Source organism: Taeniopygia guttata, chromosome 5 (genome assembly GCF_048771995.1).
Source record: "Taeniopygia guttata chromosome 5, bTaeGut7.mat, whole genome shotgun sequence".
NCBI lineage: Eukaryota > Metazoa > Chordata > Aves > Passeriformes > Estrildidae > Taeniopygia > Taeniopygia guttata.
In genome coordinates this window covers 11484622-11500213 of record NC_133030.1, presented here as the reverse complement: position 1 = coordinate 11500213, position 15592 = coordinate 11484622, and the positions used below count along the sequence as shown (strand labels likewise).

Below are 15592 nucleotides of genomic sequence, written 5' to 3'. Positions count from 1 at the left end.
GGGGGGCGCTCCCCCCGCCCCGCCGGCAGTGGCCCCGCCCACTTCCGGTTTGTGCCGGAAGCCGGAAGCTGCGGCGACGGGAGGGTCGCGGTGGCGCCTCGGTGAGTCCGGGGGGGGGCCGGGAATGGGAATAACGGGAATAACGGCGGGATAACGGCGGCATGATGGCGTTTCTCCCGCCGCGGCGTTCGCTGCAGCCCCGCAAGTGGGCAGCCCTTGGCGTCCACTTTCCTGAGCGCCTGTGGATGCTTCCCAGACCCACCCCAAGCTTCCCCAGTGCCACCGTTAAATCCCGCTTCTCCCTCTTAAACGCCGTGAAACTTAACTAATATCCTTTAAAAGACCCAAAGCAGATGATTTCTGCCCCACACCTGCAGCGCGGGATTTAATTCCCAGTTTTTCCCTCGGACAGGTTTATCTGGATCGTGGGTTGGGCAACCCTGAGCTTCAGCGTGGCTGTTGCGGCATTCCCAGTGTAATATCCTTGGGATGTTCCACCTGGATGAGAGGTAGAAGAGCTTGGAGTGAATAGGACAGCGCAGGTGTGTTGTGTTTCCTTGGTTTTTAGGACATTCCCCACATTATTCCGTCCCATCTCTTGGAATTTACACCACACACCACACACGGGATGCTTGCTAAACATATCAGACAGCTGGGAATATTTGGGATAAATCATGGATATGGTGCAGGAAGTCCATAATTTGCCTGATCTTTCTGTTAATTTTAGTGAATTTCGTGGCAGGAGGGTGGAATTAGATGATCCCTAAGGTCCTTCCCAGCCCTGTGGGCATGGTGGGATATGGTCAGATCCCAGTTTCCTTGCTGGGACGGGATGGAGACTGGAACGAGGTGGATTCTGGAATGGGATGGAGACTTCCAGCTGGAATTTGCATGTCGGGGCTGTGGGTGGATTTTTCCTTGACAAAACAGCTTGGGACACACAGAATTCCATCCAAATAGGCTGGGGAAAGGAGGAAAAGTCTTTTCCCAAGCAGGAGTTGTGGGAATGTTGTTTCTCCCTCTCAATTAATGGAACCCAGTGCAGCTTCTCTGAGGGCTTTAACAACCCTGGATTTCAGTTGGAAACCTATTCCCAGCTGGATTTGGGAATGGATTTGCCTCTTTTTCCACGTGCCAGGAATCTGGGAGGATGGATACGCTGAAAAACCGGACAGTGGAGGAGCTCCAGGAGCTGCAGGAGGATTCCCAGGAGATCGAGCGCTTGGCTTTGGAATCCCAGGAGGTTTGTGCTAGGAGGTGGCTCTGGGGTGTCCTTGTCCCCTTCCCCTTGTGCTCACCATCCCAAATTCCATAGGTTCAGGAGCTCCAGCTGGAAAGGGAGATGGCCCTGGCTGCCAACCGGAGCTTGGCCGAGCAGAACCTGAAATTCCAGGCGCCGCTGGAGACGGGACGCAGCGACCTCTCCAAGAAATACCAGGAGCTGCAGGAGCTGGCTGGGAGGTGCAGGGAGCAGAAGGAAAAGCTGGGTGAGCACTGGCATCTTCACCCAGGAAGGATTCTGCTTCCTGGAAAACTGATATCCCTCTTTTTTCCAGCAGCTGGAGAGGTCGAGGGTGTTGTTCCTCTTGGATTTCCCTCCTTCCATCAGCAGTTCCCAAGCCCTTTCCTGTGGGCTCTTTGCTGTTTTTTTCCTGGTTTCTGTTCTGTGATAGTGATTTTCCCTTGCTTTTTCTTTCCTCCCTTTGTTTTTCCCAGAGAAATTCTCGGCAGCATTGCAGCCTCAGACTTTGCTGGATCTCCTCCAGGTGGAAAGCCAGAAGATTGAAGAGGAATCTGAGGTGAGTTTAGGGCTTAAATCCATTGGGAATTTCAGTGATTCATCCTCAAAGACTTGCAATTAAACCCAGTCCCTAAAATCATGGATTATCTTTGGAGTCTGTTGGGTTTTCTCCAAAGAACCAGATCCATCCTTGTTTGTGTGTGGGTGTTGCTCCTTGGGATGTTGCTGGGAGAAACCTAAATCAGGATTTTAGGAAAGGGGAGCAGAGGGATGCAGGGCTGGAGAAGAAGGATGCAGGAATGAGCCCGAGGCTGTTGCTCTCTTCCAGAAAATGGCTGAGAAATTCTTGGAGGGCGAGGTGCCCCTGGAGACATTCCTGGAGCAGTTTTCCGGGATGAGGAAGTTGTCCCACCTGCGCCGGGTCCGAGTAGAAAAGCTGCAGGAGATCGTGAGGAAGTCAGAGGCATCCCAGGAGTGCACCAGGGACTCTCAGCCTCCTCCTCCTCCTCCTCCTCACGTTCCCACGGATCCTCCAAAACCCTTCCCATCGGGATCTCCGGCCTTCCCTCTGCCCTACAGCCCGGCTCCGGCCCTTCCGCCCGGCCCCACTGCCCACGGAGCGCTTCCTCCCGCCCCTTTCCCGGGATCTCCGGCCACCGTGGGACACGCGGCTTCCTCCCAGCCCAGCTCCCAGTCCACCTTTCCCTACCCGCTTGCTCCAGCTCCCGGATATCCGGCGGCTTCCGCTGCCGACTCTGCGCCGGGGTATCCCAAATCCACCTCGGGAGGCTTTTCCTGGTCTCCATCCCGGGGCCCACCACAGCCCTTGCCCTATCCTGCTCCCCATCCCTCTCCTCCCCCTGCCAGACCAGGATACTCTCCCTACATCCCACCTGGACCAGGGAGACCGCAGTGTCCGTACCCCACTCAGCCCCCTCTCCCGAATTTCCCGATCCCAACGCAGGCTCCCTATCCCGGGCCTCCCCCACCCTTTGGATACCCCCCACCTCCGAACCCTCAGCGTCCATCCTGGCCTGGATACTAATCCAGGATTTCTGGGGAGCATCCTGTGCTGATTCCTCCTTCTTTTGGGGACTGAGGAAGAGGAGGGATTCCAGGGTGTTGCTCCTGGATCCGTCGGTGCAAAGGAATTACACGGGAGAAGTCACGGCTCCGGAGGTCGGAGCGAGAGGCAGAGCCAGACCAGCAGAAATCCAGAGAGGAGAAACCTCCAGGGAAACCTTGGAGCACCTTCCAGTGCCTAGAGGGGCTCCAAAAGAACTGGACAAGGACTTGGACAAAGACTTGGAGTGATGGGATAATGGGGAATGGCTTCACGCTGTCAAAGGGTGGGTTTAGATGGGATTTTGGGGAGAAAATCTTCCCTGTGGTGGTGGTGAGGCCCTGGAATGGATTCCCCAAGGAAGTCATGGCAGCTCCATCCCTGGAAATGTCCGAGGCCAGGTTGGACAGGGCTTGGAGCAAGTAGAAAGGGATTGGAAGTGGCTGATCCCTGCGATCCCTTTTCACCCAAACCATTCCAGGGCTGTCAGTGGGAGTCGATGATTCCCACCTGGGCCTGGGCAGCCTCCAGTATTCCCGACCTCCTGTGTGGTGTTTTGGGCTCCTCACATCTCCCTTCTCAGGAAACACTTGGAAACACTTGGAGAGAATGACAAACGATGGAAATGGGATTTGCTTTGCTCAGCACTTTATCCTTCAAATCCTGCCTGTATCCCTTTAAGTTATTTATAAGGAACAGTTACTAATGGACTAGGATGAGGGATTGATGGAAGCAATTCCATCCCTGGGATTAATTAGAGTAATAAAACTGGATAAATTAATTGCACTCTGGAGTCATGGTCCTGCTTTGGGAAACAACAGAACATCCGGATAAAGATTGATCCCTTTATCCCTTCCTGGCATCCAACTTCCTTTCACCCTCTCCCAGAACCATCTTCAAGCCTGCTTCAGTTCCTGCTTTTCTTGCATTTATCCCTGGGATAAAAACCAGGGAAAAAGGTGTTTCCCTGTCCTGCTTTTCCCTGCTGATGGGAGTTTGGGATCACCTTGGGATAATGGAAGGAAGAGGACGAGATGTAATTAGTACAAAACCCCAATTTTATTACAGGTATTGGTTATTAAATATCTCAGACTCATTCTCAGTATTCCCACCCTTGCATCCTTATCCTTTATCCATCATCCCAACTCTTTACCCTGGTTTGGAGAAGCTGGTGATCCCACTATTCCAAAGGTCTCCTTGCACCTCCCCCCAGCTCTTAAATTCCTATAAATAGCTTAAAAAAAACCCCCAAAACCTCCTTTTCCCCCATGAGGAGGCTGGGAAATGCTTCTGGAAGGGTGCTGGAGTGCTGGGATGCCCCCAAAGCTGAGGTGGGAGGTGGGATCAGCTCCTTTGGGAAGCAGGGAATCACAACCTGCGGGCGGAGTGCAGGTCGTAGTCGCTGTCCGAGGAGTTATCCGGAGGGTTGGAACGCTGGCACGCTGCTTCCAGAGCTGTGGAGAGCATGGATACAGCTCATTGCGTGCACATCCGTGGAAAAGGAACGGGAAGGAGCCACTTCCAGCACTTACCTGGGTAAGCAGAGAGCTGGGAGCTCTTTTTGGGGGGCTGAGCGTAGTCGTTGTCCCCTCCCTGTCCCCGAGGCCTTGGAGCAGTGCTGGAGCGGTGGAAAGACACTGGAGAAAACAGCAGGATTGGGATTTTGGGGTTGAAACAACAGCTTGGAGGGAACAAACCCACCTGGGAAGGGGCTGAGTAAAATTGGTCCCTGCTTCAGGCCCGCATCTCCTGGATGAGTTAGATTCCAAAAGGAAGCGAGATCCAGGGCCCTTGTGCTAGGATCCAGGGGGGAACAGCCCGCCCAGACCCCGGATCCATCCCCAGGAACTCCAAATCCCATTCCCAGCTCCCCAGCGAGCTTCTCCTCACCCGTCTGGTTGAGTCCCGTGGGGCCGATCCACTGGCGCTGCTTCTTCTTGGAAACTGAAAGAGAGGGGGAACTGTGTCTCCAAGGATCTTCCCGATCCTTCCTGCAGCTGCTTCCCCCCTGCCAGCCCCATATGTCATCCCGAATAATCCCCCACAGGATCCTCCACCTGCTCTTTTGTGTCTGCTTGGAGCTTAATCCCTCTTCCCGCTCCCACGCTCCGTGTGGGACAGGCTTGGGGACAATGGGGCAGGTCTGGAGATAATGGGACAGGGGGATCTGCCAGGCTGAGCAGCCAAATCCCTCCCCAAGGAGTTTAGGGAGCTGCTAGCACTGAGCCAGGATGTGGGGATGGTGGAACGGGAGAAGGAAGAAAAGGATGAGGATCCCGAGGTTGTCCCCTACTTCTCTTCATCAGCTTCCGATAGGCGGGAGGGCCACAGATCAGGAAAAGGATGAGGAAAAGCAGCAGGGCCAGGCAGATGCTCATGATGGTTCCAGCAGAAGTTCCAGTGGGAAGCGGCTTTGAGTCCTGGCCTGGGAAGAGCATGGATGTCACCAGATGTGCCCAGCTGGAGCTTGGTGCCGAGACATGAATATCCACTACCCCTCCAGGAACGCAAATCCCACGTGGATTTGGTCCCCCCATCCCTGCCCATTCCATAGGTGTGGGAATTCCAGCTCCCAGCACCGCAGGGATCACGTGGCTTACACACAACTCTGGTCTGGGAGCAGCTCCGGATATCCCCAAGTTTGGGCTGGCAGAGGTGCAGGGGCTCCAACCCACAGGTGACTCCCATCGAGGGAGGCTCCCGGATTTCCGTGCTGGAAGTGAGATTCCCACAGCCCAGCTCCCGGCAGATCTGCTGGCCACGCTTTCCTCGCTGCGCTGCTCCAGAGTCACACAGATCCCACCACTGTCCCGCATGGAAGACCTGGATGTCCCCTTCGCATGGAGTGGGGCCGGCTGCCAGCCTCCGCAGGGCCCGCGGCTGGGAACCTGTGGGAGAGGGGTTAGATCCACAGGGAGGGGTCAGACCCATGGGGAGGGGTGAAATCCACAAGGAGAGGGAGCAGATCCATGGGTAGAGGAGATCAGACCCCTGGGAAGACAAGGGTCAGATCCATGGAGTGGGGTCAGAGCCACAAGGAGAAGGGAGTCAGATCCATGGAGATGGGTCAGACCTGTGGGAGGAAGAGCCAGAACCACAGGGAGGGAGGAGGCAGACCCACAGGCAGACAGGGATGATATCCACAGGGATACCACTGGCACATGCTCCTCCTTCTCCCAGCATCAGCTCCTGGCACAGGGATGTTCCCAGCATCTCCCCTCATGCCACAGGGATTGAACCAAACCAGAGCCAGGCATGGAGGAGCTTTGAACTCTTCCCATGGGAAATGCAGGATGGAAGCTGGCTCTGCCAGCTGCCAAGCCCATTAAACCCCCAAATCCCACAGGATTCCAAGCTGGGGCAGATGGCAGAACCCACAAGGAGGCTGCTCTGAGCTTCATGACTTGGCACCGAGCTGATTTCCAGGGAAACACTCATGGAAAATGACAGGGAGAGGCCTGTGGCTGGGAGATGCTCATGGCAAGGGGAAGATGCTCTGGCAGGGACATGCCTGTAGCAGGGAGGAGGGTCATGGAAAAGAAGGGATATGCCTGCAGCAGGGAAGATATTCAGGGACATGGATCTCCCTCCCGAGGCAGGGAGATGCCCAAGCTGTGGAAGGTGCTCAGGGAAATGCCCGAGGCGTGGACGTTGCTTAGGGAGCTGCCCACTGCAGGATGCCCACAGCGTGGTGCCTGCCAGTGTTCCCACACCCAGCTGGAATTTGGGATGCTGCCATGGCCTCTCTCCCTTCCTGGCTCATCCTCCTCGGAACTGCCACGCTGGGCACTGCCGGGAACTGAGATTTCCTGTTTGCCTTTGCACCCCGGAGAGGAAGAGCAGGAGTGGGTGGATGGGGCCCATGGGGCAGGCTGAGATGGGGCTGGTTCTCTGTTCCGGCCCCAAAATCCCCCCGGGGTATCCCAGTGGAGCCGGAAATCATGGATGCTCCATTCTCACCCGAGCAGGTGATGAAGGCGGGCGTTTTCCCCCGGGAGCTGGTCCTGTTGAAGCAGTCCAGCAGGGAGCGGCTCCCGCAGGAATCCACCGCCTCCCACCGCACCGGCAGGTGGATCCCTGGATCCGGCTCGCCGTGGCTGCTCCCAGCAGTGCCACAGCGCAATTCCCGGCAGATGGCGGTGACCAGATGTGTCCAGCTGTGCGGGATGCTCGCCACGGCCCCCCACAGCCCCTGCTTGTGCAGCTCCAGGAAGCCGGAGCAGCTGAAATTCCCGTCCACCAGCCGCAGCCTGGGGGGTCCTGGAGAGGGATTGGTGATTAAAGAGGAAGTGTTATGGATTGGGATGGCTTTTTTTCCATTATTTACCGAGAAGTTCCCAAATTTGAGGCTATGGATTCCTCGGGATGAGGTGCTTACCCGTGGGCTCCGGGCTGGTGGCCGGGGGTGTCGGTGGGGGCTTGGGAGTGGTTTTCACTGGCTCTGGAATGAGAAGAGAGGGACAACGTGAGCATGGATGATCCCTAGGGATTGAGGTGGCCGGGCTGGGGGTGCAGGCTCACCTCTACAGGCAACAATGACGTGCTCGGTGCAGTTTTCCAGCTCCCAGTGGCATCCCAGTGAGTGTCTGCACCTCGTGGGCTGACTCTGTGGCCCTTTCCCACCAGGAATGATGAGCTCCAAGGGCTCAGAGGTCAGGGGGCCGCACTCCAGCTGCTGGCAGACCCAGTCCAGGTCACTCACGCTCACGCTCTCCCAGCAAATCGGTCTCCATTGATTTTCCAAGTTCACCTCCAGTATCCCAGTGCAGCGGCAGCCGCCTCTGGTGAGTCTCAGGATAGGTCCTGTGGGAAAACACCGGGAAAACACCATCACTAGGGGCTTTCCTTCCCTCCCCAGCGGGTTTTCACCCTGGGAATGATGGAAAAGCCCTTGGTGGGGGCCTTGGGAAGCAGCGCAAGGAATGGGAGCATGGAGGGGTCGAGGGAATGTGGGGGCCTGAGCTGGGACCCCGCGACGCCGCTTCCGGATGATGCAACTCCAGCACCCGCCAGGCTCACGGAGCTGTGGAGACATTCCCAAAGGGCTGCTCCCCAAATTCTCACTTGCAGGGATCCAGATGGCTCCTCCATGGTCAGGGACGGCTGCAAGAAAGAGCGGAAATGGGGTGTCAATCCCGCATCCCGCCCTGGGGACCCCGAGTTGGGGACAGCGGCTCCGCTGCTCGGCCTGTAGATGGTTCTTTTAGGGAAAAGGGGGATTTTGTGGGGAAATTGGGATTTTTGGGGGAGAAAGGTGGTTTGCTGCCACTCCATCCATCTGCTGGGGGATCTTTAGGGCTGAGAAAAGACAAGGGCCCTGCAAATTACCGCTAATTAGCCCTGCTCCTGGGTGGAATGTTCAGGAATGGTGCCATGAAGAGGGAGGGAAGGAAGGGAGCCAGCAGGCCAGCAGGGAATGAGGATATGGGGATACCTGGCTGCCCTCAGCAACATTGGCTCAATCTTGGGGCCCTGGGGACCCCCAGAGTGAGGTGGGTGGGGGTTTGCGGGGTCACCAGGGTGCTTCCCACCCCAAGCCCCAAACTGTGGCTCACTCAAAGTGCCGATCCTGCCTGGAGCGGGAAAACCGTGGGGGAAGGTTCTGCCACGAGATCGGAGCGGTGCACCGAGGTCAGGGTGCCTGGTACTCACCCCACATTCCCAGCAGGAGGCACAGGATGGGCAGCCGGGTTGCCATGGGCTCCGCTGGCGGGATGGGGGCACGGGAGGCTCCGGGGGCTCCGCCGCCTCCGCTGCCCGGCCCGGAGCAGGCGAGGGAGGGGGCCCGGACAGGAACCTGCTGTTTTTCCTCCCTCTGTGGTTTTTTGACGTCACCTCTGGGCCCGTTTGAAGACTCCGTTGCCTCCCTGGGTCCCGCCAAGCACGAGAGGAAAGGGGTGAGAAACATCTGGGGTTCAGCCCCTGCCAAATCCCAGGGTCTCCGCAGCTCTGGGAAAGGGAGGTAATGAATATATCCAGTGCCGAGGGAGGTTTGGGGGTGCCTGAGCCCCCCAGAGTAACAGAGGAGTTGGTGCCCATCCTGGCATATCCTAAAACCCTGTGATTACCCCCAGGAATGGGATGGGGGCAGGTTTTATCCAGGCACATCCCAGGTTCTGGCAATCCAGGGACACCCTACACCTCTGCAAGGGCACATGGGGCACCAGCGGTGCTGGACCCGGGCAGGGCAGAGGCATTAATTGATTGTGCCCTAATTAAATGCTCTGAATCCAGGTCAGGCATGCTAATGAGGCAGCTGATTTCCATTGACACCCTGGTATTCCTGCTGGAAGGAGAGATGGATGGAGCTTCCCATCCCATCCTGCTCCACCATCCGTGGATGCTCCAGTCCCCATCCCCGGAGTCAGATCTCAGCACCTGGGTGCTCCCTGTAGCCATCACTTGTTCCCATCCCAGTTATCCCAGGGCTTCTGCTCATCCTGATGGGAGCAGGTCCCCATATCCCACATGGGGATCCTGGAGCTGCTCCCCACCCACTTTGGCTTTGAAAATTCCCTGGAAAAGGGGTGCAATTCCCAGGCCTGCTCCCATGGGAGTAGTGAGTCCTCCCACAAGATTCATGCTGCAATCCCCTAAAATTTGGGATTCACCTCAAACATCCCAGCACACTGTGCCTCTAGGAAAGCTCCTGTTATCCAGGGGTGTGTGACCCCCATGGAGATGGGGTGCCTGGGGTCCAGCCCTTCCCTCAGAGCTGTGACTGCCTCTGGAGGCCATGAGATCCCAGGGATAGGATTTGGGTTTGGATTGAACATCTGCCTCGCCTCGGGCGCTGCGAGTCAGCTCAGCATCCTGAGCATGCCGTGGCAGCTCGGGATGATTGGAATCCCTTCCCGGGGGGAGTTTGGGGGGCGCTGGGAAGTGCTGACAACGCTGTCTGCCGTGAGGAGCCTTTTAAAAAGCAGGAGCTGCCTTTGGAGCGAGCGGGAAGGGGCTTGTCGGCTGTCGGCACGCTGCTGGGATCATAATGATGAGGAAAAGGGGGATTTTCCGGGCGGGAGCAGCTCGGAGGAAGGGTTGGCACTGATGTGGCTGTGTAGGGATGGAGGTGACACCTTGGCTGGGTTGTCATGCTCCAAGGGCACTGGTATCTCCAGGGAACCGGTGCCCCCAGGCTCTTGGTATCTCCAGGGAATTGGTGCCCTCCAGGGCTTTGTTATCCCCAGGGAATTGGTGTCCCCCCAGGGCTTTGGTACCTTCCATGGCTTTGTTATCCCCAGGGAACTGGTGTCCTCCCGGGAATCAGCACCATCAGGACACTGACAGCCCTCTCATGTTGGGATCCCACCCAGTACATTGATACCCCCTGAATTTTGGGACCCCTCCAGGACATCAGGACCCCCCACAATTCATCGATCCCTCCAGGCCTGTCCGTGCCACAGTCCCAGCCATCCCAACACCATCACCTCCCTCCCAGGCCCCCCTGGCACCCGGAGCCAGGAGCGGGGCTGGGGCACCCCCTGTGCCCGCTCCGCTCTCAGCCCTCGCCTCGCCCCGTGCCCTTTGTCGGGGTTTTGCTGCTATTTTGGGATTTCCTCCGTTGTTGTGGCTCCTTTATGCGGGGCCTCTCGCTCAGCAAACAGCTGGAGGATGTGGGGGGGGGGGGCCCACATTTTCCACTTGGGGTGCAGCTGAACCCCGACCTCCTCCCTGGGGAGACAGAAATCCGACGGCGGGGCCGGGGCGGGAGCAGCCGGCTTGGGATGGGCAGCAGGGAGTGGGGCAGAGGGGTCCCAGTCCCGGGGTGATGGATGGGTGCTGTGCCCCCTCCCAGCTGGGAGCACCCCAAATCCCAAAGCTGGGACGGTGCTTGGCTCCAGGAAGCTGCTTGGCTCCAGCTCCTGCTGGGATATGGATGGACTGGGAGGTACTGAAGGGTTCAGGGGCTGTATCCCACCCTTCACAGGGCACCATCCAGTGGGTTTGGGGTGGCACCTCAGTGGCTTCCCTTCCAGCATCCCTGGAGCCTTTCTGGACAGGATTTATGGACAGCACGTTCCCAGGATGGGGACTGTCTCAGAAGGGTGCAGGCAAGCTCTGGGGGGACATGTGGGATTTCCATGTCCGCCCTTCCTGCAGTTTAATGTCCCACCCTGTTGCTATGGAGCTGGATCAGGGCCCTGCTGCCCCCTTCCCTGTTCCTGTGGGCTGGGACTGGGATATTTGGCCATCTTTGTGTCACTTAATGGGCAAGTGGGAGCACTTGGTGGCCCAGCGGGGTCACTGTGGGGCTGGTGACACCCCTATGGACAAAGGACATGGTGGGAAAAGCTTTTAATGGCAGCACAGAGGAGATGGCTGGAGAATTCTGGAGGAGTTAGCCAGAGAATTCCAGGAGATTTGGCCTCTGAAGTGGTGGGACAGGCTCAGTAGGCAGAGTCCTGGATGTCATCATAGTCGCTGCCCTCGGAAAAGTCGGGATCCTCCCCGTGTTCCCCCGAGGGACAGGATGGATCTGACCAGCCTGCAGAAACAGAGCCCGTCAGGAGGATTTGGGAATTCCCAGAACTGCCTGTGTGCCCCACCTCCAGCGCAGGATCCTCACCTGGATGTGAGGAGGGATCTCCGGCGGGCTGAGGCTCCTGCACGTTCTCGTACCACTCCCCCGAGGAGGTGCTGGAGCTGCCGTCGGGATCAGGATCTGCCGGAGCTGCAGGTACCCAGGGCTGGGAGGGCACTGGGGCAGGTGCTGCCGGGGAAACTGGGGGAGCTGGGAGAACAGAGACACTGACTGGCACTGTCCAGCCCTGCTCCCGCTCCGTGGGGTCCTATTTCCTCACTGAGGTTGAACCCATCCATCTTCCCATCCTTGGGGTCCCTCTATCCCTGCTCCTCTGCTTGGGGTCCCTGAACTCCCATTCCCGCCCCATCCCTGCGTTTTCTGCATCCCTTTCTCCCATCCTTGGGGTCTCCCCATCCCTGCTCTCATCCCTGCTCCCACACTTCCCACCTGTGCCGCAGCCATGGCTGGTGGCTGCCGGGTGCCACGGGGTGCCATGGGCAGAGGGGGGAATGCTGCCATTCCAATAGGGCTCCATGGCTGAGGATGAGGATGAGCTGGAGGAGCTGCGGAGTGGGGCACTCAGCTTGGCCGGCTCTGTGGGAATAAGGACATCAAATGTGGGAACAAAGATATTGGAAGAAGGGGTGGCCACCCTTCCATCCATGGGACAGACCCCTCTTGTGTCTTACCATCCTCAGGGAGCGGCTCCATCCTGTCCTGGCTGGGTCTCAGAGGGAGAAGATCCTCCCTGGGATGGTGTCGCAGGGAGTCTGTGGGAAGGGGAGAGGGGTGGGAACATCCTGGGTAACAGGGATCTCAGGACAGGGCATCAGGGATCCCAGAGGAAGTGGGATGCTCACTGTAGAAGGTGGACAGGGCGACGGGAGGCTTGCTGCTGAACTCATAATATTCCGAGTCGGAATCAGAATCCTTGGAAATGGCTGTGACCAGACGGTCTGGGGGAGTGACAAGGCGATGTGGCATCTGTCACCAGCCAGCACCTCTAGCCCCACAGCCCCTGGGGGGACCTGCCAGACCCACCTGATCCTTTGGGAAGACTGGTGGGATTCTCCCTGTAGTCGTTGGGGATCCTGGAGTGTGTGTTGGGGCTCTGGGAGCTGTGGGTCACCAGGACTGGCATGGGTATTCCCAAGGAGGACATGGCTGTGGGGACAAGGGGATGCACCCACTCCATGGCTGATCTGAGCCCAAAAAGTGGGGATTGTGTCCTAATTCCCTGTTGGGATCCAGAATTCCTTACCACTTCTCTTCCTCAGCCTCAGCAGGGCAGCGGAAAAGGCCAGCACGGAGAGCAGGAGCAGTGCAGCCAGCACCAGGCACACCACAAAGAGGGGACTGTCCACTGGTGTCCCCAGGGTTGGGGTCCTCTCCTCGGCTGGGACAGAGAACGGACACAGCTCATCCCACATGAATATTTCCTCCCGGGAATTTTACCCTGATCCCAGGGAATGGCCGCGGGCTCAGGCACTCACCGTGCAGGACAGTGACATTCCTGGGCGTCACCTCAGCCGCGGGCGTTGGTGTGTCCAAACCCTGGGAGCCTGGAAAGGGCGGGAACAGAAATGAGATGCTTGGGAGAGAGCAGGACCCAGGCCGCGCCTCAAACCCCATGGGGAAGGATGCGGTACCGTTGCAGATGACCCCGGCAGCCCAGGACTGGTAACAGGGAGCGGATTTATTGAAGATCCAGACGCACTGTGCCAGCGAGGGCTCCAGGCTCCCGCACAGGTACGTCATCTTCCCGGGAAGCGTGTGTCTGAAGGCAGGCCGCTGGAGCATATCCCCGCATCCCAGAGTCCGGCACAGCACCGTGGCCTCCGTCTCGTACCAGGTGTTGTTACACACCGTGCTCCAAGTGCCACGGAAAAACACCTCCACCCTGCCGGCACATCCGTCCCGGCCTCCGGAGAGCCGCCACTCCTGGTGTTCTGCGGGGAGAGCACAGAGATGAGGATGCGCCACCCACATCCATCCCCGGCTCTGGAATATTCCAAACCCACCTGAGCAAACCACGCCAGCGTCCTCCTTGTGGCTGCAGTCGTGCTTCAGCGCGGCCGGACATTCCCAGAGGTGCCGCTCGTGTCCCTCGCATCCCACCTCATCCCGGAGGATGGGGCCGTGCCCGCGGCCGAAGGCGGCGTTGCCACGGGCTCGCACGGCGTGGCCGCACTGGAGCTGGCGGCACACGACGTCGGCGTCGGGAATGTCCCAGCCGTCGTCACACACCGTCCCCCATGTCCCCTCCTGCTCCAGCTCCACCCGGCCCTCGCAGCGGCTCCGGCCGCCCGCCAGCCGCAGCGCTCTGGGACCTGGGAGATGCACTGGGAAGGGTGACCTGGCGTTATCCCAGAATCCCAAAAAGTGAGTGCAAGGATGTCCCTCGCCCTCCCACACTCACCCGGTGTCACTGAGGTGTTCCCGGTCGGAGTACTGGGAGGTCCCGTCGTTTCTGTGGGGACTGTGGGGAGAAAGGACAGAGAGATGAGGAGCTGAGCCCACCAGGATTCCCAGTCTGGAGGAGTGCATCCCAAACCCACCAAAATGTGGCCAAGAGGATTCTCTCAGCTGTGAATGGCACGGTGGGAATACCCCCGGGCTCTGGCAAAGTGGTCATAGAGCTGTTGCATCCCAAAAATCAATCCCTGTGTTCCCCAGGATGTTTCTCTGGGCTAAATCCTGGTGTGGGATCTGCTGGGAGAATTTGGCCTTAAACATGGGAATACTGGAACATGTCTCAGCAGTGGAAGAGCTGAAATTTGGGATGTCATCCTGCATCCATGTTGTTCCCGCCTTCCGGTTCATCCCTGAAGACACAGAGGGGCTGGACCTGTCTGTACCCACCTGCCTACACCCATTCCAGAGCCACAGGTGAGTGGATTATCCAGTTATCCCTAAAAATGCCCCATTTGGCTCCTCCAGGGGGAAAGATTCAGCCCCAGAAGTGAGACATCCAGGGGGCTGCTTGGGTGGGAATCCTGGGAATAGACACCAGAGCTGGTGCGGCGTGGATTGGAGTTCAAATGTTCAAGGACAAGGCCAGGAATGAGGGGAGAAGGTGGGAATGAGCTGCTCCAGGTGGGGATGGAGGCATGAGAAGGGCGGAAATGGAGTGATGGGGCCGTTTCCTGATCAATTGGAGGCCTCGAAGCAGCTCCTGGCAGACATTTTGGCAACCAAACAATCCCAAATCCTGCCAGGGTGGGGAGGACAGGTGGCACCACATCCCAAATCCAGGGAACACATAAGAGACAGGATAGGCTTTAGGCCATGAGAGTCACCCCATTCCCGAAGGGATTGTAGGTGGGACGGCTCCGAGAGCACCTTTAGGGGCTTAGGTCCTCTTCCAGGGGATCCCAGGGTGCTTTTGGGAGTGACCCAAGGGAGCCTTTTGACCCTTAGGAAAATCCCCAAGCCTTTCAGGGGATCCCCTTTCAGGGGATCCCCTTCCCTCCATCTCAGTGCGTTAAAGGGCAGCATCCTCCACCACTGACACCCCTGTTGGGGACCCCCCAGGACCTCCAGTGCTCCCCATCCCAGGGAGGTGGCAGGTCCCCAAATGTGTGGCTCCACCACGCCAAGGTCCCAAGAGAGCGACGGCAAGGGCCAGGATGGGGACAGTGACATACCTTGTGCAAGTGCCGCGGCAGAAAGAGCCACCAAGAGCAGGCAGAGCCCCTCCATCCCCTCAGCGGGGCAGCCCCATGGAATTCAGGGGTCTGGGATTCAGGGGGCTCCTCTCTCAGCAGCTTGGGGATGTGGCTGGGTCGTGTCCCCACGCTCCGGCAGCTCTGGGAGTATGGCAGAGGGCAGGAAGCCGACTCAGTGCTGTGGGGTGGAGGAGGGTGATGGGGTGGCTCCATCCTGCCCTGGCGGGGAGGAAACGGGGTTTTAGGGACCCCAGGGACTCTGTGGGGCACGGGAGCCTCGTGGATCTGGTGCTCCCACCCCGGGGGACACAGATCTGGTGGAGCCATCATGATCTGCAGCTCGTTTGTGCCTCCGAGTCGTGGATTTGGGGTGGTGGCATGGGGGGACTCGGGGCCTCCCGAGATGTGGGACATCTGTGGGGTGATGAAGAGCCAGGAATTCCCCTCTTCTCCCTGTTTTTTGGAGTCAATGTTACCTGCAGCTCCACATCCTGAGCATCTTCCAGCACATCAGGATCACCCCAGGAGCCTCCAGGAATATTAGGGGAGGGGTAAGGCTGGAATTTCCATGGATGGGAGGTGGGGCATCCCAGGAG

General features: G+C 58.3%; 3 protein-coding genes across 6 annotated transcripts; 1 reads left to right on the top strand and 2 right to left on the bottom strand.

The window, feature by feature from the left end:
- Positions 1–6: 6 nt before the first annotated feature.
- On the top strand, positions 7–3590 carry VPS37C (VPS37C subunit of ESCRT-I). Its single transcript, XM_030273588.4, has 6 exons — positions 7–101; positions 413–542; positions 1139–1243; positions 1316–1487; positions 1717–1799; positions 2070–3590. The coding sequence occupies exons 3-6, from the start codon at positions 1151–1153 to the stop codon at positions 2784–2786; spliced, it is 1065 nt and encodes a 354-aa protein (XP_030129448.4). The 5' UTR covers positions 7–101; positions 413–542; positions 1139–1150; the 3' UTR covers positions 2787–3590.
- Positions 3591–3841: 251 nt separating this feature from the next.
- On the bottom strand, positions 3842–8809 carry CD5 (CD5 molecule). Of its 2 annotated transcripts, XM_030273581.4 has the most exons (10): positions 8457–8791; positions 7869–7907; positions 7326–7607; positions 7183–7245; positions 6765–7064; positions 5405–5692; positions 5098–5229; positions 4695–4748; positions 4337–4441; positions 3842–4258 (listed from the first exon to the last, which is right to left on the bottom strand). In XM_030273581.4, the coding sequence occupies exons 1-10, from the start codon at positions 8710–8712 to the stop codon at positions 4173–4175; spliced, it is 1605 nt and encodes a 534-aa protein (XP_030129441.4). In that variant the 5' UTR covers positions 8713–8791; the 3' UTR covers positions 3842–4172. The 2 variants fall into 2 exon arrangements, with proteins under 2 accessions (XP_030129441.4, XP_072785664.1); XM_072929563.1 differs by having other exon boundaries at positions 7326–7907; positions 8457–8809.
- Positions 8810–11084: 2275 nt separating this feature from the next.
- On the bottom strand, positions 11085–15168 carry CD6 (CD6 molecule). Of its 3 annotated transcripts, none has more exons than XM_041716575.2 (12): positions 14976–15168; positions 13748–13807; positions 13350–13670; positions 12978–13277; positions 12822–12890; positions 12590–12724; positions 12370–12492; positions 12189–12284; positions 12018–12098; positions 11776–11922; positions 11371–11535; positions 11085–11289 (listed from the first exon to the last, which is right to left on the bottom strand). In XM_041716575.2, the coding sequence occupies exons 1-12, from the start codon at positions 15028–15030 to the stop codon at positions 11192–11194; spliced, it is 1650 nt and encodes a 549-aa protein (XP_041572509.2). In that variant the 5' UTR covers positions 15031–15168; the 3' UTR covers positions 11085–11191. The 3 variants fall into 3 exon arrangements, with proteins under 3 accessions (XP_041572509.2, XP_030129431.4, XP_072785656.1); XM_030273571.4 differs by having other exon boundaries at positions 13350–13658; XM_072929555.1 differs by lacking the exon at positions 12189–12284.
- Positions 15169–15592: the final 424 nt, after the last annotated feature.

Excerpts from the sequence above, each read along its gene's own strand:
- VPS37C (XM_030273588.4), top strand. The coding sequence starts at position 1,151 with ATGGATACGCTGAAAAACCGGACAGTGGAGGAGCTCCAGGAGCTGCAG. Across the intron at positions 1,244-1,315 it reads TGGCTTTGGAATCCCAGGAG|GTTCAGGAGCTCCAGCTGGA; the intron begins GTTTGTGCTAGG and ends CAAATTCCATAG. Across the intron at positions 1,488-1,716 it reads GGAGCAGAAGGAAAAGCTGG|AGAAATTCTCGGCAGCATTG; the intron begins GTGAGCACTGGC and ends TGTTTTTCCCAG.
- CD5 (XM_072929563.1), bottom strand. The coding sequence starts at position 8,712 with ATGTTTCTCACCCCTTTCCTCTCGTGCTTGGCGGGACCCAGGGAGGCA. Across the intron at positions 7,908-8,456 it reads CCTCCTGCTGGGAATGTGGG|CCGTCCCTGACCATGGAGGA; the intron begins GTGAGTACCAGG and ends TCTTTCTTGCAG. Across the intron at positions 7,065-7,182 it reads CACCAGCCCGGAGCCCACGG|GACCCCCCAGGCTGCGGCTG; the intron begins GTAAGCACCTCA and ends ATCCCTCTCCAG.
- CD6 (XM_041716575.2), bottom strand. The coding sequence starts at position 15,030 with ATGGAGGGGCTCTGCCTGCTCTTGGTGGCTCTTTCTGCCGCGGCACTT. Across the intron at positions 13,808-14,975 it reads TGCCGCGGCACTTGCACAAG|TCCCCACAGAAACGACGGGA; the intron begins GTATGTCACTGT and ends TTCTCCCCACAG. Across the intron at positions 12,493-12,589 it reads GAGGCTGAGGAAGAGAAGTG|CCATGTCCTCCTTGGGAATA; the intron begins GTAAGGAATTCT and ends TTGTCCCCACAG.